At 49.8% G+C, this 25,385-nt stretch overlaps 1 protein-coding gene across 4 annotated transcripts in view; it reads left to right on the top strand.

Annotated features, from left to right (window-relative positions):
• Positions 1-24,930, top strand: part of ATP13A2 (ATPase cation transporting 13A2) — a 55,429-nt gene extending 30,499 nt beyond the window's left edge. For all 4 annotated transcript variants that reach the window (XM_083629272.1, XM_083629273.1, XM_083629274.1 and 1 more), the window contains exons 13-29: positions 4,937-5,047; positions 6,986-7,032; positions 8,557-8,745; positions 8,837-9,043; positions 9,991-10,104; positions 11,094-11,250; positions 12,499-12,619; positions 12,717-12,841; positions 13,323-13,480; positions 14,857-14,970; positions 16,780-16,859; positions 17,238-17,390; positions 18,100-18,196; positions 18,859-19,082; positions 19,299-19,450; positions 21,551-21,723; positions 23,470-24,930. In XM_083629272.1, coding sequence (XP_083485398.1) covers positions 4,937-5,047; positions 6,986-7,032; positions 8,557-8,745; positions 8,837-9,043; positions 9,991-10,104; positions 11,094-11,250; positions 12,499-12,619; positions 12,717-12,841; positions 13,323-13,480; positions 14,857-14,970; positions 16,780-16,859; positions 17,238-17,390; positions 18,100-18,196; positions 18,859-19,082; positions 19,299-19,450; positions 21,551-21,723; positions 23,470-23,649 — 2,402 coding nt within the window. In that variant the 3' untranslated portion in view covers positions 23,650-24,930. The remainder of the gene's footprint in view (positions 1-4,936; positions 5,048-6,985; positions 7,033-8,556; positions 8,746-8,836; positions 9,044-9,990; positions 10,105-11,093; positions 11,251-12,498; positions 12,620-12,716; positions 12,842-13,322; positions 13,481-14,856; positions 14,971-16,779; positions 16,860-17,237; positions 17,391-18,099; positions 18,197-18,858; positions 19,083-19,298; positions 19,451-21,550; positions 21,724-23,469) is intronic.
• The last annotated feature ends 455 nt before the right edge of the window (positions 24,931-25,385 follow it).

Genomic DNA, 25,385 nt, shown 5'->3' with positions numbered 1-25,385 from the left:
CCTGTTTCAGACTCAGGATGGCCTGTTCAATCTCTTGTCGTGTTATTTTGCCATTTAAAATTGTTCTATTTTCTTCTGACAGCTTTGCTAATCCATTTCTCTCCAAAAATTGTGTAATCTCTATTTCATCTTGTGGCCCTTGAGTATATAACTTTTTAAAATACCTCTGGAAGCACTTTCTAATCTCTCCCGGGTTCTGAATGTTCCTTCCTTCAACCTCTAAGTTTGTTACTGTATTTAATCTTTGTCTCCTTTTCAACTGCCAAGCTAGCAGTTTCCCACATTTATTTGCCGATTCAAAAGTTTTTTGTTTCATTGTTTTAATCTTCCATTCTATTTCCTGATTTATCAGCTTGGAATATTGCGCCTGATAAAGTTTGATTTCTCTCAGAATCGGTTGGGACTTCGGGTTAGATCTTAACTTCTTCTCCAACTCTTTGATACTTTCCAGAATTTTATCTTTCTTTTCATTTTGCAGTCTTTTCTTTAAGGAATTCTGTTGAATCAAGAACCCTCTCATCACAGCTTTACTTGCATCCCAGATAGTTCTTTTTTCCACCGTAGTGTTCAAATTAATCTCAAAATAGTCCTTTAAGGTTTTTTGGGCCTTCTTTACAATTCTTTGATCTCTAAACAGGCCATCATTCATCTTCCATCTAAAGGAGCCGATTGGGATCAATGTCATATCCATTCTCAAGGCGTTATGGTCAGAGCATGTTTTGGGGCAGATTTCCACCTTCCTCACCTTAGGTGCCAGACTTCTAGTTATCCATATTTGGTCGATTCGTGTCCAAGTCAGTTGAGCTTCAGAAAAGAATGTTCCTTCTCTTCCCAGGGGGTTTCTAACTCTCCAGATGTCAACCCAGTCCATATTGTCAGTCATTTCAAAAAAGGTCTTAGGTAGTCTTCCCTCTTTAGTAATGTTCTGGTTCTGTGACTTATCCATATTTGTTGATACGACCCCGTTCATGTCCCCCATCATGATGACGTTGTTGTAATCCAGATAATCCAGCATGATCTCGTGCAACTTCTTATAAAAATCCGATTTTCCTTCATTTGGAGCATAAATTCCTAATATCAAAATTTTTTCTCCTTGATACTGTACTTCTATTGCGAGGATTCTTCCACTTTCATCTTTAAAGAGAAATTTTGGTGAAAGGCTCTCTTTTGCATAGATCACTACACCTCTCTTTTTAACTGTATCCGATGATATAAATTCTTGACCAAGCCTTTTATTTATTAACACCTTTCTATGGAGCCTAATCACATGTGTTTCTTGTAAGCATATAATGTCCAATTGTTCCTTTTTTAAAATATGAAAAATTTTAGACCTTTTTTCGGGACTGTTACAGCCATTTATGTTCCAACTCAAAAGCTGCAGAGACATCCTGGATAGGTCTGGTTATTCTTTCTGGGGTGGTACCTTGTTCTCCGGTCCTTGAGGATCCGAGGGGGCGGGCTCCCCTGGAAGTTCTGGCGCTGGCAATCCAAGTCCTTTGTGGAGGTCTTCTCCGTGTGCTCCCAAAAACTTGTCTCTATCTTCCACTGTTTTGATTTTGATCTTTCTCCCTCTGTAGGTAAAGGATAATCCTTGTGGAAACTCCCACCTGAAGATAATTGCGTTGCTTCTCAACAGTCTTGCCAATTCCGTGTAGTTAGATCTAAGGTCCAGCAACTGCTTAGGAATGTCCTTGTAGATTTCAATTCTCTTGCCCAAAATGTCTAGTGACTTTTCGTAGTGCAGGCCCAAAATCTTGTCCCTTTCCTCCTTTGATCTCAGTGTTATCAAACAATCTCTGGGCTTCTCTGTCCTTCTGACTCTGCCAAGCCTGAAAGCAGATACAATTTTAAAGTCTTTTTCCTCTAACTTCCAAAACTTGGCAAATTCCTTAGTTAGAAATTCAATAAAATTATCTTCTTCCACCTCTGGTATTGACCGTATCCTCAAGTTGGTCTCCCTGTTTCGCAGTTCTGTCATCAAAAAGTAAATCTGATGTTCTCCAACTTGTTTACTGAGTGGTCTTACTTCTTTCTCAAGTTCTTCCAATCTTTGACTAGTATCTTCAGCCAGTTTACGATTTTCACCTACAGCCTCCTTTAATTCTCCAATAGACTGGGCATTCTGTGCAACTTGTCCAGTCAGCTTATTCAAGCTTTCTGTGTTCTGTTCAATTTTAGCTGTATGCAAATCAGCCTTCTTGTCCAGAGCCTCCAGTTTCTCCAAAATTTTCTCCAAGACAGAGCTACTTGTCCCTGAAGCCATATCTCCCAGGTGCAGCTCCTCTGTCTCACCCTCCCCTGCCTGTATTAGGGAGGCCGCCTCTATGTCTGGAGGCAAAGTGGAAGGCAAGGCCGGCACAGAAGATCTACGCTGTGAGGCTGCAGATAAAGTTAGAGTTGTTTGTTTAGTCCTTCCTCTTCTCCTTGCGCCACTCATTCCAAAGTTATCTGTAATCCAAGGTCAATCCAAGTTGTTCCCATGAGAAAGCAGAGTCCCAGATGCAATAGTCAAACAGAGGCCGGGAAAGGGAAAGTAAAACAAAGTCACTGCTGTAAATCCAAAATCCTCTAGAGGGAGCTTAATACGTCTTCAGGGAAAAGATCAAATCCAAGTTAAACTTATAAATTTAAATCCATGTCTATCGCCTCCACAATGTATTATTTTTAGCAGAGTAAACTTAAAGCAAAACAGTGTTTCTTACAGTGCCTTGACTGCAACAGTTTCAAAGTATCCAGTTCCAACTCAGAATGTTTCAAAACCTGAATTCAATGTATCCAAAGTTGCAAACTGGTGCTCATCCAGGCAGCTCCAGCACCAGAGATTCTTATTTATTTTATAATCCACTGGTGCCACAGAAGAAGGATATCAGTGCACCCCAAATATGACCAGCAAAAGTCAATAGCTCAAAGTCTTTCACTCAGAAAACTGCTTTAACAGGGTGCCAGCATTTAGTTAACGCATAACTTTTTGTCTCCACTCCTCCTGCTCTTTGCTTAAAGTTCAGTATAGCGGGAGATGGGCTTCCTGCTTATCCTCACTCCGTTTTCAGCCAGATTTCAACTTTTTTAAAAAAGTTTTAAAAGTTTCATAAAGTTCTCAAAAAGTTTCAGAAAGTTGACAAAAGTTTCAGAAAGTTTTCAATGTCCAAATTTACTCACGGGTTGTAGTTTCCAAAGTTCAGAAAAGTTGCAGGAAGAAAGGACAGCGCTGACCGGCAACAGCAATGCGGCTTCACTTCGCTGTTTGCGCAACGACCCACAGCGCCGCTACCCCCTCCGCGATCCGGAGCCCCTTACGGGGTCCCTTCAACGTTTTGGGGGCTGCTTCTGGCGCCCGCCGGGTCCCGAGACCACAGGCTTCTGCCACCTGTGGTTTTCCTGAATGGGTCTCCGCTTCGCCGTAGCGGACGACCCGTTTACAGCGGAGCTCCCTTCTCCTTACTCGGAGAAGGCAGCCATTACCGGTCGCGCCGCCTCCGGAAGTGAACAACAAACATGATTTAAATCACTAGTCAGTAAGACTTGATTTAAATACTTTTTTTACAGGAAGACTCATTCTTGCTGGTATAATCTTAATACAGTCATACCTTGTGTTGCGTTAGGTTCATGTTGCGTCTTTTCAGCTTCCGAACGCGGCAAACCCGGAAGTGTATACTTCTGGGTTTCGGTGCACGCGCAGAAGTGTTCTGTGCGCTTTGCACATGCACAGAAGCACTCTATCATTCTCCGCGCTTGCACAGAAGCGCCACTCTAGTTGCGGATTTTTCGGAGTGCGAACGGCACTTCAGAACGGATCATGTCCGCAACTAGAGGTACCACTGTATTTACCACCAGATGAAGGTTTCATTTTTGGAATAATAAACAATTTTCAGAGTAGTTTTTACAGTTCTATCAAAAATTACTGATTTGGGTATACTATTAGAAGTACATAGACAGATAATTATGAAATTATTGTGAAGTTTAATAAGTTAACATTTGGACAACTTTTCTGCTGTACTTTATTGGAAGGAGAAAAACAATCATTTCCTTAGTAACAATTTAATCTATTTATTTAACTAAAACAATAACATTATAGCATATGTATCCATGTTTGTTAACTGATGTGGTTAAACAATTTTTTTTAAAAAACACACCCTTAGACTTAAACTTAAAACAAATGCTTATTTCCTGATGAATAGCCTTTGGACTGTACTGTAACTTGAATAGAAAATGATATTTAGAAAGATTTTTCCTCCAAAAACATTATTTATTTATTTATTTATTTATTTATTTTTAAGATATAATCTTTATTGATTTAAAACATCATCTTACAAATACATTACAAATGGTTACAGCAAAGAATGAAGAAAATAAAAATAAAAAGAACAAAAAAGAGTTAATAAGAAAAGAATATCAGTTATAGCATCATAATAAAAATAAAGCATTTTATTTTAAAAATCCGATCTAAATTTAAAAAATCTGATTTAAATAAAAAAAATTGATTTTTAAAAAATAAAATAAAAACCTGTTGGTTTTTTTTAAAAAATTGATTTTTATCCAACCTCATGAAGCGGGATGTGTGTCCCGTCCCACCCCCAGTTTTAGTCCCTTGGCTGAAGGTGCTGAGCGTCTTTTGGAAAGCAATCTGCTCAGCAACCCCCTGTGTTCCTGGAATGCCCTTCTCCCTTGTGGCTGAGATGGCATTTTCTGAAACTGCAGCCTCATGGTCTAGGCCCCCTGCACACTCACAAGGTGCCCCCCAGGGCAAAGCGATTCTGAGCCTGCAGTGAGGGCCTCCTGCCCATGGCTTGGCTCTGCTGCCTGCCAGAGACCTGGAGCCATGGCTGCTGCATTGATCCCTCGAGGTTTGCTGCTGCGGCGGCGGCACTTTGAACTTTTCCCTCGGCACATTTTGGGGTTCTGCCCGCCTCACCCCTTTCCCCTCCTCTCTCGCCAGGCTTCTACACAGCCAAAGGAGACCTCATCAGCTCCATCCTCCACCCCAAGCCACTCAGCTTTCGGTTTTATAAAGATGCATGGAAGTTTGTTGGTTTTCTCACAGTCCTGGGTAAGTTTGTGAAGATGTCAGCCCGCTGTTCGGCAGCCATGGAAAAGGAAAACTTCATGGCCTCAGGCTTCGTGAGGGGGGGAAAATTGAAAACAAAACTGCTAGTCTCATAATGCCACAAATCTATCGTGTGGTCGCCATAGGAGTCCTGGTCCAGTTCTGGTCACCGCACTTCACAAAGGATATAATAATAATAATAATAACTTATTTATATCCCGGCCAGAGATGGGCTCAGGGCGGCTAACACCAGTAAAATTACAATAAAAACATAAAGGGGGAGGGGAACCAATTTAAAATACAGGTTAAAAATACAATTTAAAATGCAGCCTCATTTTAATAGTACCCATAGATCAAATCCATAAGGGGAGGGAAACATAAGGGTCAGACTGAGTCCAAAGCAAAGGCCAGGCGGAACAGCTCTGTCTTGCAGGCCCTGCGGAAAGATGTCAAGTCCCGCAGAGCCCTAGCCTCTTGTGACAGAGCGTTCCACCAAGTCGGGGCCAGTACTGAAAAGGCCCTGGCCCTAGTTGATACTGTACTGTTGGGAAAGGTTCCGCAAAAGGGCAACTAAAGCAATCAAGGGGGTGAAGTGGCTCCCCTATGAGGAATGTTGCGATGTTTGGGGACTTTGTAGTTTAGGGGAAAGGTGAGTAAGAGGTGTTGTGATAGAAATTTATAAAATTATGCACAGCATAGTATTGGGAAATGATACATAATGAATTGAAAAAAATGTTCAAAAGTACTTTCTCAAAAAACAAAAACAAAAAAACACAACCCAGAGTCCTTTCTGTTGGGGATAATCCAGACTGAAATTCCCAGGTGTCAGAAAAGGTTATTTATGTATGCCACTACTGCGGCCTGTGTTTCGTTAGCCCCAAAATGGAAACGAGCGAGGTCCGAACCTAAGAAGAATGGCAACTGGAGTTGACGGAATACGTGCAGCTTTCAGACTTAACATATAGAATAAGAGAACAAGAAGAACATACGTTTAGAGAAGACTGGAAAATGTTTATTGAATATATGGGAAATAGCTGTGTACAGAATTAAGATAAATTCAACAGTGTAAATAAGTTTTGATGGATGCAGTAACTAAATACTGAATTGTATGGTTTTTGTAAAATATGCAGGGATTTATGATATGCAAAATGGACCATGGAAAGAGAAGAAGGGAGGTCATTGATATCTTAAGGATGTAAAAATGAGTACTTTAAATTGTATAACAGAAAATCTAATAAGAATTATATAAACAAACAAACAAACACATACCGTATTTTTCGCCCTATAGGGCGCACCAGCCCATATGGCGCACTTATTTTTTTTGGGGGGGGGAAATAAAGGGGAAAAAAATTATTTCCCACCCGAGCCCCAAAAAAGCAAAGATGCCATGACAGCGAGCGGGATGGATCCCGCTAGCTGTCTTGGCTTCATTTTTAGCCTCGGGGCTGGGGGTCTGGGAACGATGGCGAGGTTGCGCAACCTTGCCATCGCTCCTGGAGCTTGCATGCGGGGCTGGGGGCGCGGGAAGCCCGAGCTTCCCCCAACCCCAGCCCCCAGAACAGGCTGCTGTCCGCAAGCCTTGGGAGCCCGGCGGGAACTCCCGCCGGGCTCCCAAGGCTTGCAGATAGCTTCCTGAAGCCTGGAGAGCGAGAGGGGTTGGTGCGCACCGACCCCTCTCGCTCTCCAGGCTTCAGCGAAAGCCTGCATTTGCCCCATAGGACGCACACACATTTCCCCTTCATTTTTGGAGGGGAAAAAGTGCGTCCTATAGGGCGAAAAATACGGTAAGTAAATAATAAAATTATGCACAGCATGCAGAAATGTGGATAGGAAGAAGTTTTCCTTTCTCTCACAATGCTAGAATTCAGGGTTACTGTGAGATTATTCCCCATTGTGGGATTGTGACAGTCAAATCTCCTTTCTCTCTCCTTTGTCCTCCAGCGGCTATTGGTACTGGCTACAGCATCTACATCTTGTATCGAAACAAGGTCAGTGAAGTTCCACGGGGGGGGGGCGGTGAGGGTTCTTCTGAGCCCCCCATCCTGCACCCCCATCTCCCAAACTGAGAGGTGCTTCTCACAACTTAAGAGAGGTGCGCCTGACGGTTGCGCCAGAGCAAGCCACCGCCCATGGAGGCCTACTGGACCCCACACACCCTTGCACTTTGTACCCGGCTTTTCCGGCTGGCCTGCCAGGAAAGGCACCCTTTGGGTGTTTTGCTTTGCTTGTTTTAGCTGCACTTTTGCTGTGGACCTTAGCCCAGCGAGGGGTTTAAGGCAGCTCCCAGGAACTCAGGAAAACCTCCCCAAACATGGGGAGGAGGAGCCACGGGGAATACCAGCCGAGCACAAACAAGCAAGTCGTTGACTCATTTTGACTCAATATAATAATAATAATAATAGTAATAGTAATAATAATAATAATAATAATAATTTATTATTTATACCCCGCCCATCTGGCTGGGCCTCCCCAGCCACTCTGGGCGGCTTCCAATAAAATATTAAAATACCGTAATACATCAGACATTAAAAGCTTCCCTAAACAGGGCTGCCTTCAGATGTCTTTTAAAAGTCTGGTAGTTGTTGTTCTATTTGACATCGGTGGGAGGGTATTCCACAGGGCGGGTGCCACTACCAAGAAGGCCCTCTGCCTGGTTCTCTGTAACGTCGCTTCTTGCAGTGAGGGAACTGCCAGAAGGCCCTCGGCACTGGACCTCAGTGTCCGGGTAGAACGATAGGGGTGGAGACGCTCCTTCAGATATACTGGACCGAGGCCAGCAGCAAGGCAGTGAAATTTAAAAATTCCAGGGCACCAGGTGAAGGAGCCTGGCATAATGAAACTTTGCAAACCTGGGGAGAGAACCAGGAAGGAAATAAAGAAACGGAACACCAGGGAGAGCTCTCCTAGCAAGAGGAAGTGACATCACTGGGGGGGGTCACAAAGGCTCCCCAAGGGGAGACCCTGGGAGGGCTCAAATGGGAAGAATCCCATTCCTAGAGTGTTAATAGGGCTGCCAGTATCGTGCCCAACACTCTGAATTGTTGCTGGTTGAGAATGATATTCCCCATGGGAAGAATGCTTGGGCATGGGATGGTTCCTGTGAAGGTGTTCCCAGGAGTCCTTTCATCTTGTCTGGCCAATAACACACACACACACTTCAGGAAGAGGAGAATAGTCTCCTTGGATGTCTCAGAACCCAGGCAGCACCCTTTTGTGGAGCAGGGTCAGGCCTCGTCCGTGCAGCTGATGTAGCATTTCTGATATTACAGGGAACCCTTCAGGTGTGGAGAACCTGGCTGCTGGTGAACCATGGGGGCTTCTTGAGGATAGGCTGCGGCTGCAGAAGGCGTTGCCTGCAGAAGGTCGCCGGTTCAATTCCCAGCAGCATCTCCAAGTAGGGCTTCCTCTGCCTGGAGGGCCACTGCTGCCAGCCAGTGTAGGAAGTACTGAGCTAGGTGGCCAAGGGGCTGACCCAGCTCCCCCGTGACTCCCTGCATCCTTCGCCCCAACAGGAAACACTCCGGCAGATCATTCTGCGTGCCCTGGATGTCGTGACGGTGATTGTGCCCCCGGCCTTGCCGGCTGCGATGACAGTGGGCACCATTTATGCCCAGAACAGGCTGAAGCAGCAAGGGATCTTCTGCATCAGCCCCCCACGGATCAACCTCTGTGGGAAGGTGCGCCTGGTCTGCTTTGATAAGGTGAGGGTCCTAGGGCAGGGTGTGAGTGGGCTGCTAAGCTCACCTGCCTGTTGCCTTGCCCATGCTCTGACTTAGCCTGTGTCTCCCCTAGACAGGGACCCTCACGGAGGATGGCCTGGACATTTGGGGTGTGGTTCCCCTGGAGAACAGCTCTTTCTTGCCCCTCGTCCATGAGCTGTGCTGCTTGGACAGCGGCCCGCTGCTCTGCTGCTTGGCCACTTGCCACACGCTCTCTTGGCTTGGGGAGCAGCTCATTGGAGACCCTGTGGACCTCAAGCTGCTGGAATCCACTGGATGGGTGAGAGAGAGGCAGAGGCGGGGAGGGGAACCGATCTGAGCTCTGCTCTGCTGAGGAAATGGCACTGTTTTTCTGGCTACACTGAGCCATGTTTGCAAGAGCAAAAGGAGGGGCTGGATCTTGTCATCCCAGCTGAGGAACGGGAGGCTGCAGCTCAGCTGGAGGAGACAGAAGGGAGGCCAGCCCCAGCGCTGGGATACGCAGCCATTGTGGCGAATGATGATGATTCTAGGCCCATTTCCAGTCTGGCATCTTTCATGGTTTTAAAGGAAACTTGGATTGTAGAAGGGACGCGGGTGGCGCTGTGGGTTAAACCACAGAGCCTAGGACTTGCTGATCAGAAGGTCGGCAGTTCGAATCCCCGCGACGGGGTGAGCTCCCGTTGCTCGGTCCCAGTTCCTGCCCACATAGCAGTTCGAAAGCACCTCAAAGTGCAAGTAGATGAATAGGTACTGCTCTGGCGGGAAGGTAAACGGCGTTTCCGTGCGCTGCTCTGGTTCGCCAGAAGCGGCTTAGTCATGCTGGCTACTTGACTCGGAAGCTGTATGCCGGCTCCCTTGGCCAGTGAAGCGAGATGAGCGCCGCAACCGAAGAGTCGGTCACAACTGAACCTAATGGGCAGGGGTCCCTTTACCTTTACCTGGATTGTAGAGGTGGAGGAAGACCTCTCTGTCCATTCGGACCCTGGGGGACCAGAGCTGATGTCAGGAGTTGGGACCTTCTTAGTCTCCTCCTGCCTCCTGTTGGGCCGCTTTCCTTTGTGGTTGCCTCCCTTGGTTGAAATTTAGAGGGTCATCTCCCTGGGGGGCAGTGACCCTGTTATAATGGCGGTTGTGATAACAAAGGTCTAGATGGGCCCACTGGTCTGACAATGCAAGGTGGGCACCCCAGGCTGGGGGCAATGGAGGGGGAGCCTCTGCTTCCTCTAATGCCTTCCTTCCTTCCAGAGCCAGGAGGAAACTGAAGGGGACGCAGCAGAGGCACAAGCAACCCAGCTTTTTGGGACCAGAGCCCTGGCGGTGATGAGGCCTCCACCAGTGGGAGAGCAGCTTCATGGCAAGGTGAGTGTCACAGTCTGGTTCATGGGCGATCGAAGTCCTGGCTGGGGACGTCGGGACCGGGGGCAAGATGGCGGGGTGGGAGGAGGAACGGGAGTCCAGAAGCCAGGAGTCAGGAAACCAAGAGTCTGAGGGTCAAAGAGCTGGGAGTCAAGAAGCCAAGGGTCCGAGGGTCAGGAAGCAAGAAGTCGAGGGTCCGAGGATCAAGGAGTCAAGGAACCAAATGCAGCAAGGCAGGGAACGTGTTGCTGTGGCAAAGAGCTGAAGGGAAATGCTGACCTTATATCCCTTCCCAGCTCTTGCCACCAGGTGCTGTGAGTTACCAGTCGGCCTCAGCTGTGAGCCTTGCCTCTTCAGAACAAACTTAGGAAGGCCCCAGTCCTGGTCACAAGGCCTGGCTCCTGCACGCACACCTGACAGTGAGGCTGTTAGGCATTTGCCTGCAAGTAGTTGTAGGTTAAACCACAGAACCTAGGACTTGCCGATCAGAAGGTCGGCGGTTCGAATCCCTGTGATGGGGTGAGCTGCCGTTGCTCAGTCCCTGCTCCTGCCAACCTAGCAGTTCAAAAGCACGTCAAAGTGCAAGTAGATAAATAGGTACCGCTCCGGCGGGAAGGTAAACGGTGTTTCTGTGCACTGCTCTGGTTTGCCAGAAGCGGCTTAGTCATGCTGGCCACATGACCCGGAAGCTGTACGCCGGCTCCCTCGGCCAGTAAAGCGAGATGAGCGCCGCAACCCCAAAGTCGGCCACGACTGGACCTAATGGTCAGGGGTCCCTTTACCTTTTAGTTGTAGAGTGTTGTGGAACAGTGCTTGAGGGTGTTTGGTCCCATGGGAGAACAGGACCTGGGCCCCTTTCCCTCATCAGCCCTCCCTTCCCAATGCATGCTGGGATGGCAACGCTAAAAAGTGAGCTTGCAGGCTGTAAGACTCTGGCTTCTCTACCCTCCCCCTTGCCAAGAAACCATTCTGCCATTCTGTGTCCGACTCAGGAACACCCGGCGCCCGTGGCTATTCTCCGCCGCTTCCCGTTTTCCTCAGCCCTGCAGCGAATGAGTGTTCTGGTGAAGCCCACCGGCGGGGGACCTTCGCAGGCGTACATGAAAGGGTCTCCAGAGATGGTGGCCAGCCTCTGCGATAAGGAATCGGGTCAGTCTACACATCCTTCTGGTATTGGCTAACATGGCTCTTCCTTCCCACCAGGTGTAACTACCTACCTGCTCTCTACTAACCCGCATACAGTACTTGGTTTTTCTTCTTCCTGGGTGTCGTGCCACTTCTATTTTTGCTGGAGCCATTGGGGGGTCCAGGGAGGGGCGTATTGGGCCCAGGAACACCCAGGAACATCTCCTGAGTAGCTGAGCAGTGATGGGGTTCTTGGCATCACTTTGATGATGGAGGAAGGTGTAGGAAAAACAGAGGACGACGGGAGGTTGAAAAAATTAGGAAACACATTGTATAGTTTGCAGTAAGCTGGGCAAAGATATAGCAGCAAATAATGAGCCTAATGTCCCTGGTTGTTCAGGCTCGAGAGGGCTGATGTTGTCTGGCGGCAGCAAGTGCTTTGGTGTCACCTCAAGTGACTAGAGGTGGTTCTTTCCTGGTCTGCACTTGGCGGCACTATGTCTCCTTCAGGTGGTGCTTTACTGGCATCTCCTGTAGGGTTAGTTGGAAGTCTGGAGTTGGATTGGTCAGGTCCTGATGCCGGGCCATGCTGGACAGCGGATTGGACTGCTGACCGCACACACGGAACTGGAACTCACAACGGACCTGTAGGAGTAAAAAATAATAGCCTAGCCCTGCCCCCAGGCGATCAGGGCCACGTCACTCCAGATCCGGTAGCTGTTGACAAAATAGGTTGTTAAGGTCAAAGTCCTTGGATTGGCAGATGTGCCTCACTGCTGCTGCAAGTTGATCTGAATTAGAAGCAAGATGGTTAATTGAAAACAACAAAGTGTTTAATTTACACTGAAATTGCCTAGGGTCCTGCAGAAGGAGAAGGGGATCCTCCAAGGGGTGGGTAAAGGAACCCTCAGCAGCCATCTTTGGCATGTGGGGCTGTTGGGAGAGGTCTTCCTTTTGCAGCAATGTATTTCCTCTGTATTCTTTCACGAGAGCCAGTGTGGTGTAGTGGTTAAGAGCGGTGGACTCGTAATCTGGTGAACCGGGTTCGCGTCTCTGCTCCTCCCCATGCAGCTGCTGGGTGACCTTGGGCCAGTCACACTTCTCTGAAGTCTCTCAGCCCCACTCACCTCACAGAGTGTTTGCTGTGGTGGGGGAGGAAGGGAAAGGAGAATGTTAGCCGCTTTGAGACTCCTTTGGGTAGTGATAAAGCGGGATATCAAATCCCAACTCTTCTCTTCCTAAACCAACCAACCCCCTCTCTTGGCATTGCAGTCCCTGCGGATTTCACCCAGACTTTGCGCCATTTCACCAGCGACGGGTTCCGGGTCCTTGGGCTGGCTTTCAAGCCCCTCGCTGCCATTGGGACATTCGAAGAGGCCCAGGACATGACAAGGTGCCTGGGAACCTGGCAGCGGCTTCCTCTCTGGCCTGGGCTCCCCTGCTCTGCCCAGAGGCTCACTGATAACGGGGGTTTCTCCTTGGGCCGGCAGGGACGATGTGGAGAGCGGGATGGTCTTCCTGGGGTTCCTGGTGATGAAGAACGTTCTTAAGCCTGAGACTGCTCCAGTGATCCACTTATTGCACAATGCAGACATCCGAACTGTGATGGTCACAGGTATCAGATGGGGAGGAGGGCGGGGGATGCCCGTTTCTCTCTGTGTTTCACATTTGTTGCCATCTAGGTGTGGTGACACGGGTGGCGCTGTGGGTTAAACCACAGAGCCTAGGACTTGCCGATCAGCAGGTCGGCGGTTCGAATCCCCGCGACGGGGTGAGCTCCCATTGCTCGGTCCCTGCTCCTGCCAACCTAGCAGTTCGAAAGCACATCAAGTGCAAGTAGATAAATAGGTACCACTCTGGCGGAAAGGTAAACGGCGTTTCCGTGCGCTGCTCTGGTTCGCCAGAAGCGGCTTAGTCCTGCTGGCTCCATGACCCGGAAGCTGTATGCCGGCTCCCTTGGCCAATAAAGCGAGATGAGCGCCGCAACCCCAGAGTTGGTCATGACTGGACCTAATGGTCAGGGGTCCCTTTACCTTTACCTTAGGTGTGGCGAAGTCCAGCACCTCTGTTCCTCTCCCTCTTCTTCTCCCCACCAGGAGACAACATGCTGACTGCTGTGAATGTGGCCAGGAGCTGCCGGATGGTGAATGCCAAGGAGCGGGTTCTCTTCGTCCACGCCGCCCCTCCTCGCAGCCGGGATGAGCCGGCTGCCCTCAGATTCGTCCCTTCCGAGCATCACCTGGAGCAGCCCGATGCAAGTCCTTCCCTACTCAAACTTTCTCTGTGGGCAGCCTGGCACAGCAAGTGCCCTTGTGGCTTCCAGGGAGGTGGCACGCCCAGGCTCCTTCTAGGATTTGGGAGGGGGAGAGGCAGGGAATGCCACCTTAAAAGCTCCTGGGGCATCTTGCCCAATGTGGTCACCCAGGCCAGCTCTGCCCGTCCATGAAAAGAGCTGAGCTTGACCAGCTATGGGGCACCTGATGCCAGTTTTCCTTAGAGAGACCTCGCTCCACTTTGCTCCCTTCCTGGTTGCTGGCCTGCTGTGCATCTTGCTGCCAGTGGGGTTGCAGTGCCCACCTCCTCCCTCTCTGTGCCAGCTGCAACCTTTCCGTCACATTCCTGCCTGGCCTTGAGACCAGCCCAGGCACTGGGGCAAGGCTTGGGAAGGTAGGGGCATTGGGAAGAGGCCTGAATGTCAACTGCTTTTTTTTTATATAAATATTTATTAGATTTTCCAATTTTATATAAACACAAAAAGAAAAAAAAAGAAAAATATTAAAAACAAGTCAATTTCAATAACAATTTTTCAATACCATGTTTCTTTGACTTCCTCATACCTCCCCTTCTTGTTTTCTAATTCAACTTGTTAATCCAGCAAATCCTAATCTCTTAACATTCCTTTTAAAATAACACCTTATTTTCCACTCAACTTTTTTAAATTTAGTGACTTAAACAATTTTAATCCCTATTATCTTTATCATAACAGCTAGAGACCACAAAAGTTCAATCCAACATCTTTTCAAAGTTCATTAATTTTATAGTGTTTCTGTAAATAGTCCTTAAATTTCTTCCAATCTTCTTCTGCTGACTCTTCTCCCTGGTCGCGGATTCTGCCGGTCATTTCTGCCAGTCCCGTACAGTCAATCAACTTCATCTGCCATTCTTCCAGAGTGGGTAGATCTTGAGTCTTCCAGTGCTTTGCTATAAGTATTCTTGCTGCCGTTGTAGCATACATAAAAAAAGTTCTGTCCTTCTTTGGCACCAAATGGCCGACTATGCCCAAGAGAAAAGCCTCTGTTTTTTTCAGGAAGGTATACTTAAATACCTTTTTCATTTCATTATAAATCATTTCCCAGAAAGCCTTAATCTTTGGGCACGTCCACCAAAGGTGAAAGAATGTACCTTCAACCTCCTTACATTTCCAGCATTTATTATCGGGCAAATGATATATTTTTGCAAGCTTGACTGGGGTCATGTACCACCTGTATATCATTTTCATAATATTCTCTCTTAAGGCATTACATGCCGTAAATTTCATACCTGTGGTCCATAACTGTTCCCAGTCAGCAAACATGATGTTGTGTCCAAGATCTTGTGCCCATCTGAATGTCAACTGCTGGGTTTTTGCAGGGTTCGTACCAATGGGAGAGCTACTTCCTGGAGCAGCAGCACCCGTACCACTTGGCCATTAATGGGCAATCCTTTGCGGTGCTTTGCGATCACTTTCCGGACCTCTTGCCGAAGGTAATGCTGGATGCAGGAGCCCTGCAGGATGAGAGGCAGAGCTGCCTGCTGCTGCTGCTGCTGCCCAGCTGTCCATCCCCCCCAAACCTAACCCCATCCTCTGGCAAAGGGTTTTCTCTGCTCACAGTCCCCAGATGCGCTGAACAGATGCAAGTCTGTAGGGGAAAGACTGCATCGCTCAGTGGTTAGAGCACCTGCTTTGCATGCAGAAGGTCTCATGTTCAATTTCCAACTAGTGTCTCCATGTAGGGCTGGGATCAGTGGGGTGTAGTGAAATTTTTGTAGGGGAACAGCTTGCGAGGGGAACTGGGGTGTGGGTGATATCCTGCATGCTAGCATCAGGCCTCCCTCACTAAGCCAGGCAGAAGCTTCCCAGGGTTTTGGAAGGAGTTGCCAGGCTCTGACAGGATACTGGAGCTCTGCTGCCTGCTTCCCAAAGTTGGGCAGGCTTTGGGGAGGTGGAAGGAGGGCTTTTGGACCCTGTCAAAGCCTTGCTGCTCCCTCCCTAAGCCGGGCTGAAGCTTCCCAGGCTTCGGGAAGGAGGCACCAGGCTTTAATATTTTAAAACTCTAATTTATTGGGAACATTAAGGGGGCTAGCTTAGTTCCCCTACTCCAATGCCCACACACCACTGGCTGGGAGGGACCCCTGCCTAAAACCCTGGAAGGAGCCACTGCCAGTCAGTGTAGGCAGTATTGAGCCAGATGGACCCAGTGGTCTGATGTGGTATAAGGCAGCTTTCTTTGTTCCTGTGTAAGTCCTCAAAGATCAGAAGCCCTCAGGGACAATCTCCAGTGGAAAAGGGTCCGGTAGCAGGAGGAGGCGAAGACCCCTCCTCTGCCCCAATGCACCTACCAAGAGCCACAACCGCGGGAGCTCTGCACCTCATGGGGGTGTCCCTTCAAAGCTGGCACGATTGCTTGCTATTATTGATGATTATTCGTCAGTTCCACCTCTTAGAGCTGATGAATGTTCGCAGGGACGTTAAAGGGTGCTACATTCACCAGACTCTTATGTGGCATCACGTGCAATGCTGCTGCAAGGAGTAACATTGCTCCCCAAAGTCAGATGCCCCAGAACTTTCCCTTGGCTGGGGAAGAGGGGAGAGGCGTTAAACAAAATTGGCCAGAAATCCACTCGTGTCAATTAAAGATGGCCGATGCTTTGCGCCACAAGCATCCCCTAGCCCAGGAAACAAGGAAGGTGCCTTATTCCAAGTCTATCCAGCCTCTGGGTCCCATCAGCTTCTGCCAGCCCATCCAGTGGCCAAGAATGATGGAAACTGTAGTCAGCATCTTGTGGAGGGTTTCAGGTTCCCCAACCCTGGTTCAGCATCTCCCCAGTAGGGAGGGGATTTCCCAGCCTCACCTGCAGGTGTTGCCAAGGAACTTTTGCACACAAAGCCCAAGAGCCGCAGGCCTCGGCTGTGGCTGCCGTTCCTCGGAGGAAGCCCTGCCATCCCACTAAGTGATCCCCCCTCCTTCTGTGAGCTGCCTTGGACGTATTGTGATTCTCGAGGCAGTGGCAGCTCTGAAACGGATTCTAGAGAGCCAGTGTGGTGTAGTGGTTAAGAGCGGTGGACTCGTAATCTGGGGAACCGGGTTCGCGTCTCCGCTCCTCCACCTGCAGCTGCTGGGTGACCTTGGGCCAGTCACACTTCTCTGAAGTCTCTCAGCCCCACTCACCTCACAGAGTGTTTGTTGTGGGGGAGGAAGGGAAAGGAGACTGTTAGCCGCTTTGAGACTCCTTTGGGTAGTGATAAAGCGGGATACCAAATCCAAACTCCTCTTCTCTCTCTGCCTTCTGCAGATACTGATCCGGGCCACCATTTTTGCTCGGATGTCGCCCGACCAGAAAACTCTCCTGGTCCAGAACTTGCGAGACCTGAAGTAAGTCTGTGGCGTTTTTAGGGGGGATGTTCCACCGCCCACCCCCACCCCACTGCCAGGATATTGTGGGGGGAGTCAAAAAGGTGTGTGACGGGCGAGGGATTTGTTCCAGAACCGCAGGAAGAGATGGCTTTCTCACTTCAGTGCGCGAGAGCAATGGAAATCCTTACGGACAGGGGAAAGAACCTTGAATTGGGGCTGCCATTGCTCCAAACACTTTGGCTTTCCTCTTTGATAAAGTTGGAGAGAAGGGGGTGGGTTTGGTGGGGGGTAGGGGGTGTTGGGCAGAATTGACACCAGGGCCTTCCAGCGTGTTGGCCCCTGGTGGAAGCGGGGAAATGAGGCTCCAACTCTCCTCTTCCATGTGTCGGTTCACAGCTACTGCGTGGCGATGTGTGGGGATGGTGCCAACGACTGTGGAGCTCTGAAGGCGGCCGATGTGGGCATCTCGCTCTCCGAAGCGGAAGCCTCCGTGGCGTCGCCATTCACTTCCAAGATAGCCAACATTGAGTGTGTCCCCATCGCCATCCGGTAGGTCTGGGGAGAATCGACCTTTCTGGGAGGCTGAGCTTGCAGTAGATGATCCTCTTTCCCACCATCGTCTCCAAAAATGTAGCTCCTCCTCTTTAATTGGAACTAGAAATATTTTGGGGGGCTTCTCTAAAAGAGCAGGGAACGTGGGTGGCGCTGTGGTCTAAACCACTGAGCCTAAGGCTTGCCGATCAGAAGATCAGCGGTTCGAATCCCTGCAAAGGGGTGAGCTCCCGTTGCTCAGTCTCAGCTCCTGCCAACCTAGCAGTTCGAAAGCATGTCAAAGTGCAAGTAGATAAATAGGTACTGCTCCGGCAAGAAGGTAAATGGCGTTTCTGTGAGCTGCTCTGGTTCGCCAGAAGCGGCTTAGTCATGCTGGCCACATACGCCAGCTCCCTCGGCCAATAAAGTGAGATGAGCGCCGCAACCCCAGAGTTGGCCACAACTGGACCTAATGGTCAGGGGTCCCTTTACCTTTAAGGAAATGCAGGCAGGGGAAGAAGCTGAAGCCACAACAGGGCATGTTAAAATGCTCTTTTCTTTTTTGGGGGGGGGGAACACCAAACTGTTTCCGATGCCTAGTTGTGCTTATTTTGGAATGATTCCAGTGTAGATTGTGGATGAGCAACGTTTCTTAAGTTTCACTGGGTCTTCCCCACCCTGACACATTCCCTGATGTTAATTTTTCCTGGCAATCTTGGCCCTTTAGGGAAGGGAGATGTTCTCTGGTCACCTCCTTTGCGGTCTTCAAATACATGGCACTCTACAGCCTCGTGCAGTTTGTCTCTGTGCTCCTGCTCTACACGGTAAGGATTGCGTGAAAAAGAAAAGCTTCTGCCTTGAGTTTCTTTCCTGCTCTCGTGTTTCCTGCTTGTTGCTGCTGTCAGGGCCTTGAGGGCCAAGACATGGATGCTGGTGATTCTACTGAAGTTCAATTATTGTGCATTTGCAAGTTTGAGGGAGCTCCAAAGCACTTTCTGGTTGTATTTTGCAGCCACCAGTGAGAGATGTTTGCACACTTATAGACCCATATGCCAAAGACAGCATGATGGACTTCAAGACAGATGGGATCCTGTATTTGATCCCCCTGGATTCGGAATACTAAATACTTGCTCATATGATCACAGTTTATTATTTCTTCAAGCTCTTTTCCCTTTTGTGGTGGGGAGGCCCGTCCTCCTCTCCAACTGCTTCTAATCTTTAGCATAAACCTGTGCATGCCATTGGGCCACTGCAGCATCCCGTGGCAATGAGTCCCACAGGTTAGGATGTGCATAGCAATTGCAACGCAAAAGCTCTGACCCATCCAGCCCATTTTCCTGTCTCCAGGAGAGGCTCATACTGTGCCGCTGTAATCTCAAATGAGAGGGGTGTGTAGGCAGCAGAATTAAAGGTAGACTGCTCCTGAACCGTGGAGGCTCTGTTTCTTGAAAGTGGGCACATCGATCGTCTTTCCACCCCAACCCAGATCAACACCAATCTGAGCGATCTGCAGTTTTTGTTCTTTGACCTGATCATCACCACCACGGTGGCTGCTCTGATGGGCAGGACGGCGCCGGCGAAGGATCTGGGCACCAAGCGCCCGCAAGGAGCCCTCATCAACATCATTGTCCTGAGCAGCCTTGCCCTCCAGACCAGCCTCTTCATCGCCATCCAGGTCACCAGCTACTACATCACTGTCTCTCAGCTGTGGTAAGCAATGGGCGCAGGGGGTGAAACCAGCACGATGGGAAGTTGAGGAGGAGGAGGAGGTGTCGGCCGTGGCAAGCTCTCAGGCTGGCATTTTCCAATTTGATTTGGCTGCCCTGCCAGTTCCAACCTGCTGGTGAAAGAGGACCCCTTTTCTCCGGCCATCAAGGCCCAGGGATGGGTGGTTGAGTCTTGTTGTGTCTCCTACCTCTGCCCCAGGTACGTCCCCTTGAACAGTACGGTGGCAGCCCCTCAGAACCTCCCGAATTACGAAAACACCGTCGTCTTCTGTATTTCCGGGTTCCAGTACCTCATCCTGGCAGTAGCCATGTCCAAAGGGCAGCCTTTCCGCAAGCCCCTCTACACAAACGGTGAGTCTCCCCCCTCCGCAAGAGATTCCTTGACACCGTCCTCCATCTTCTCTGCTAAGCCTTAGGGAGAAGTGAATCTCAGTCCGTCCCCCACTCTCTTTCTCTTCCTGTTTGAGCTTCTCCCTCTTCCCCAAAAAGCCATTGACTCTTGTAAACTTCCCCTGTGCCTTGAGGCTTTCCCCTGACCTTCGCTTCCATTTGCAGCAGCTGCCCTGCTCATGCCCATTCTGATGCTGGTACTTTTATTTATTTTTATTATTTGTGAGTCGAGGACCCGCCACCCGCATAGGAGTATAATAAGACACAAAGACACATTATTTTACGTTAATGGGCAAAATTAGGCCACAACTTTTATTGGTTACAGCATGTGAGTAGTATTGGCTTAGGCACTGGATGAAACAGCAATACCAGACTCCACCCTGCACAGCCAGGAGTCATATTAGGGTTAACAACGAATGGGAGGAGCTTGTTGATGCAAATACAACTGGAAGCTCCCCCATGACATCACCGGGGGGTCGTGCCATGGCCCTAGCCACCAGCAGGGCATTGGACAGGATCCACGACCGCCGGATTCCTTTAACGGAATACCCAAAAGAGGAGGGGTAGATGATGGCTCATACCCAATCCTCCAACGCAGCACACATATTCCAATGCCTAAATGCCAATATCAGAAAGTTGTGACGAATGCTACGAGGTAGGCGAAAAAACCAAGAGGCAGGTGCCAATTTGCCAAATGGATAAAAAAGTCCTACCAGGCCCTTGGGCAACTAAGGCAACCAACCGAAGTCCATAGCAAGGTCAATATGCCAAAGAAGCTGACCTAAGAGGGAGGGAAGGCAGTTGATCTGAAGAAAACAGGAACAGACTGGGAGCAGAGTGCTGCCGTGGCCGTTTAAATGCAGCTAGCCCCGCCCACCAGCTGGCCCTATTGGTCGGCTGGGAGGCTTGGCCGCGGCGGCAGAAGCAATCAGGAGCAGGGAGCCGAAAACGCCTCCCTGCCCCAGCGGGAAGCTGCTCCCGCTTACAACCCCTCCCCTCTGGGAGGAGGAGAGGCCTTCCTTCACAAAATCTGTTACCTAGCCTTCACTCTAAGGTCGCAGTTGGAACAAGACAATATGCGCAGCGATCAGAAGGTCGGCGGTTTGAATCCCCGTGACGGGGTGAGTTCCTGTTGCTCAGTCCCTGCTCCTGCCAACCTAGCAGTTCGAAAGCACGTCAAAGTGCAAGTAGATAAATAGGTACCGCTCCGGCGGGAAGGTAAACGGCGTTTCCGTGCGCTGCTCTGGTTCGCCAGAAGCGGCTTAGTCATGCTGGCCACATGACCCAGAAGCTGTATGCTGGCTCCCTCAGCCAATAAAGCGAGATGAGCGCCGCAACCCCAGAGTTGGCCACGACCTAATGGTCAGGGGTCCCTTTACCCTTTATAAAACCAAAGTAACCAGTTTTTTAAAAACCACACACAGGTAAAAACCATTCCAAGCAGAAGAGAGCACCAAACACAAGCCCCTTCCCTGCCAGAGACCGTGGGTGCAGCGGGGACATCTTCTTGGCCCCGATAGTCTGAGCTGGAGGGGGTGGAATACACCTATGGGCTGTCTGTGGCTTGTGGAAGGGGGAGACCCACAAGGGACCCATGCTCTTGAAAGTGCCCCTTTTTACATCGTAAGCCTTAGAACTTTCCAAACTATGCGTCGTGACACATTAGTGTGTAGGTGTGTCACACAAACGCTCCCCAGGGTTGGGAAGGCGGTAGCTTAACCTCCAGTTGGCTAGCAAAAGGGAATTACTGTCTTGCAAAATGTCTGAAAAGCAGGTCAGTTTGGGAAGCTCTGCCTTAAGAATCATAGAATTGTAGAGTCGGGAGGGACCACGAGAGACATCTAGTCCAACCCTCTGCAATGCAGGAATCTTTTGCCCAACATGGGACTTGAACCCTGAGCCTGAGACGTAAGAGTCTCGTGCGCTTACCAACTGAGCCGTCCAGTTAGACTTGTGGCGTATGTGTCTGCCTGCCTGCCTGCCTGCCTCCCAGCATGTTGTAAGTGCTCATCCTTTTCCTTGCCTCTCAATACTTTCTCCTTGTTCCCCTCCGCCCCGCAGTGGTGTTCTTGATAGCCTTAATCATCCTTTTCGGCCTCATGATCTGGTTAACCCTTTACCCGCTGGGCTTCATGAGATACCTCTTGAAACTGAAGGCCATCGACGACCTGAACTTCAAGCTCGCTCTCCTGGGGATGGCTGCTCTCCACTTCTTCACAGCCTTCATGCTGGAGGTATTCGGTGGGCAGGGGGAGAGAGTTACAAGTCATGGCCAAGAGGGAGGCAGGGGACATGGTGTCTGAGAAAAGAATGGAGGGGGGAAGGAACAGGGAGAAGGGAGCTTGCGCCTCTTCCTTTTCCTCCTCCTGCTCCCCTTCCCTAACACTTAAGTAACAACAACAACTACAAATTATTATTTATACCCCGACCATCTGGCTGGGTTTCCCCAGCCACTCTGAGTGGCTTCAAACAAACATTAAAAATACATTAGAACATCAGTCATTAAAAGCTTCCCTAAACAGGGCTGCCTTCAGATGTCTTCTAAACATCAGATAGTTGTTTATTTCCTTGACATCTGGTGGGAGGGCGTTCCACAGGGCGGGTGCCACTACCGAGAAGGCCCTCTGCCTGTTTCCCTGTAACTTTTATCAGGGTTAACATTTAAAAAACACATTAGTATCACATTACAGTGATAGAAACGTTTAAAAAAACCCCAAAATGACAGACAGCCTAATAGTAAAATAATCACCATAATAACTGTCTTCTCCCACGCACTTTCACAGGCCATAGATTATTTAATAGCCATAGGCCTGGGTGAAGAGGAATGTTTTTGCCTGGCACCTGAAGACGTGTAGTGATGGCGCCAGGCAGGGAGAGCATTCCACAGTCAGGGAGCCACCACAGAAAAGGCCCGTTCTCTTGTTGCCACCCTCCAAACCTCTCTGGGATGGGAGAGAAGCGTCTCAGATGATGATGATGATGATGATGATAATAATATTTATTTATACCCCGCCCATCTGGCTGGGTTTCTCCAGACACTCAGCGCGGCTTCCAACAAAACTAAAATACAGTAACCTATTAAACATTAAAAGCTTCCCTAAACAGGGCTGCCTTTAGATGTCTTCTAAAAGTTTGGTAGTTATTTTTCTGTTTGACATCTGGTGGGAGGGCGTTCCACAGGGCAGGTGCCACTACTGAGAAGGCCCTCTGCCTGGTTCCCTGTAACTTCTCGCAGCGAGGGAACCGCCAGAAGGCCATCAGTGCTGGATCTCCGTGTCCGGGCAGAACGATGGAGGTGGAGACGCTCCTTCAGGTATACTGGACCAAGGCCGTTTAGGGCTTTAAAGGTCAGCACCAATACTTTGAATTGTGCTTGGAAACGTACTGGGTGCCAGTGTAGGTCTTTCAAGACCGGTGTTATTTGGTCTCGGCAGCTGTTCCCAGTCACCAGTCTAGCTGCCGCATTCTGGATTAGTTGTAGTTTTTGGGTAGCCCCACATAGAGTGCATTGCAGTAGTCCAAGCGAGAGATAACCAGAGCATGCACCACTCTGGTGAGAACGTCTGCGGGCAGGTAGGGAGCTGATGGAGCTGATAAACAGCTGCCCTGGACACAGAATTGACCTGCGCCTCCATGGACAGCTGTGAGTCCAGAATGACTCCCAGGCTGCGCACCTGGTCCTTCAGATGACAAGCGACGGCTCCTGACGAAAGTTGGCTTTCTAAAAAGGGTTAGGCAAATCTGAGGGTGTGGGTGTGTGAGAGGAAGGGCCCACCTGCAGCTAATAACCATGACCCTTGAGTGGAACCTGCATGTTAAGGGGCAGTCTACCACTGTGTGCCAGGTTGGGAGCAGGCCACAGAGAGGGAGCTGGTGCCTTCCAGCCTCGCCAGAGAAGCCTCTGTTGTGGGACCATGCAGTGGGCATGGCAGGGCGGCCAGCCTCTCAGGGTGTCTCTCTCTCTCTTCCACCCTCTCCAGACCTGCCTGGACTACGGGCTTCTCAACGGCCTCCGGAACCTGTGTGGGAAAAAGTCGTCGAAGAAGCTCTTCAAAAGGCTGGAGAAGGAGCTGAGCCAGCAGCAGCCCTTGTGGCCTCCACTCCACGAACCCATCTTTGCCACCGCCGCTGCCACCCAAATCACCCCTGTCATGAGGTGACGCTGGGCGCAGACACACAAGATGCCTGTGTGGACATGAAAGACGGAGGCGCCTCTTCTGCGCCTTCCCTTGGTACGGGACCATTTTATTTATTTCCACTGGTCGCTACACTGTCCTTCATTCCGCTGCTGCCCGCTTGGCAAAAGACCCCGGAAACGACACTCCTACTCCATTTAAAGTCCTTGTGTTACCTGCTGCCCCACTTGCCAAGGTGGAGGCAGGAGGCGGTCAGGTGCCCCTCCATAGCAAGAGAAGACCACCTCCCCCTGCTCATGCCAGCCATCAGCTCTAAAATCTGAGACCTGTCTGGGAGTGGGAAGAGTTGTACCTCACCTGAGTTGAAAGCTTGCAGACAGGCTAGATTTGGCTTGGTCCATCTCCTGGCGCGAGATGGGGGCAAGCTATGCCACATTGCCATGAGGGGACCGACGTGTTTCCTGCCAGCCATTCCGGGATTTGTTTTTGAGCCTGGTTGGCAACTGGATTCCGGCTGAGGTTCCTTGCAGCTCTGGAAGAATTCCAAAGAGGAAGCCTTGACTGGTACAATTTTTGTGGGGGCGCGAACCAGGCGACCCTAGCCCAGCCCTCCTGCGTCAGCCAGGTGGGCAGACAGCTCAGCATGGCTCTGCTTTGCCCCAGTAGAGGTGGGTTCACTCCAGCGGTGTTGGTGGTGAGGACTGGGTTGCCCCTTCGCCTGGCACGCATGTGCCCCCTGCCCATCCGGTGCACAAACACAGACCGCCCCGGGTGCCAGAAACCCAACGCTACACCACTGGTCCCTCTTGAAGCACTGAGACCCCCACTAGTGCCCTGGAGCGTCTTCCTGTGGAGGGGGTGGGTGGGGTGTTAGGAACCAGGCAGCTCTTTCCCTCTTTGATTGGCCCAGATGTGCTGGTCCCATTTCCTCTGTTGAAAGAGAGCAATGGTGTCACCTGTACTTGCCCAAGTGACCGTATTTCCTGTGGACAGACTTGCAAGGAGAATGGAGCCCCCTGTGATTTGGACGCTGTCATGTGTCCCTCCTCCATGCCAGAATTACTGGAAATTGTAGCAATCTGCACCAGCTTCAAAATGAGAAAGCTCATCAGGGCTGTGTGTGTGTATGTGTATGTGTGTGGTTTGCAATAGAGCTATCTCCTCCATCCTTACCCCAAGATCACCCACTCCGCAAGAAAAATGTAAAAGGTTACGTGAAAGGATGGATGCGCTGAGAGTGAGAGAACCCAGTTCTGTATGGTTATGAACGAGTCTCACAATAAACAGATGATATTTTCAGGGCAATTCTGTTCTTCCTTTTAACAGATACATATCCTGCTTTGTGATTAGTTCACAGGCTTTCAGAGGGAAGCTAATAACCTAGAGCCACCCTTGGGAAAAACATAGATGTGCAGCTGCAACCACAATGCCTGAAAGCAGCGGCACAGTGGGGAAGAAAGCTAAATTTGGCTGTGAAACTGCGAAAAGAAAACCCAGCTCCAAAGAACTGAGGAAGGAAAGAGTTGCTCTGTTGGGCTCAGCCAGGTCTCTGCTTTCCTGGGAATCACGTGGGGCTGGTACAAAGCAAGGTGGAACAGTTGCTTCAGCGAAGCTCCTGAGGGGGGCGGCAGCTGGAGGTTGATTAGAAGCTGCCATCATCCTGGCTCTCTTGTGCCTTTCTGGAGGGTCTCCCATTTTGAAAATCAGAGTGTTATGAATTCTGCACCTTCCAAGGAACAAGAGGATAGGAGGAAGGGGTG

This window comes from Podarcis filfolensis (genome assembly GCF_964270895.1).
Source record: "Podarcis filfolensis genome assembly, chromosome: 8".
Lineage (NCBI taxonomy): Eukaryota > Metazoa > Chordata > Lepidosauria > Squamata > Lacertidae > Podarcis > Podarcis filfolensis.
The sequence above is the reverse complement of the archived record's forward strand: the minus strand, read 5'-3'. Positions and strand labels throughout refer to the sequence as shown.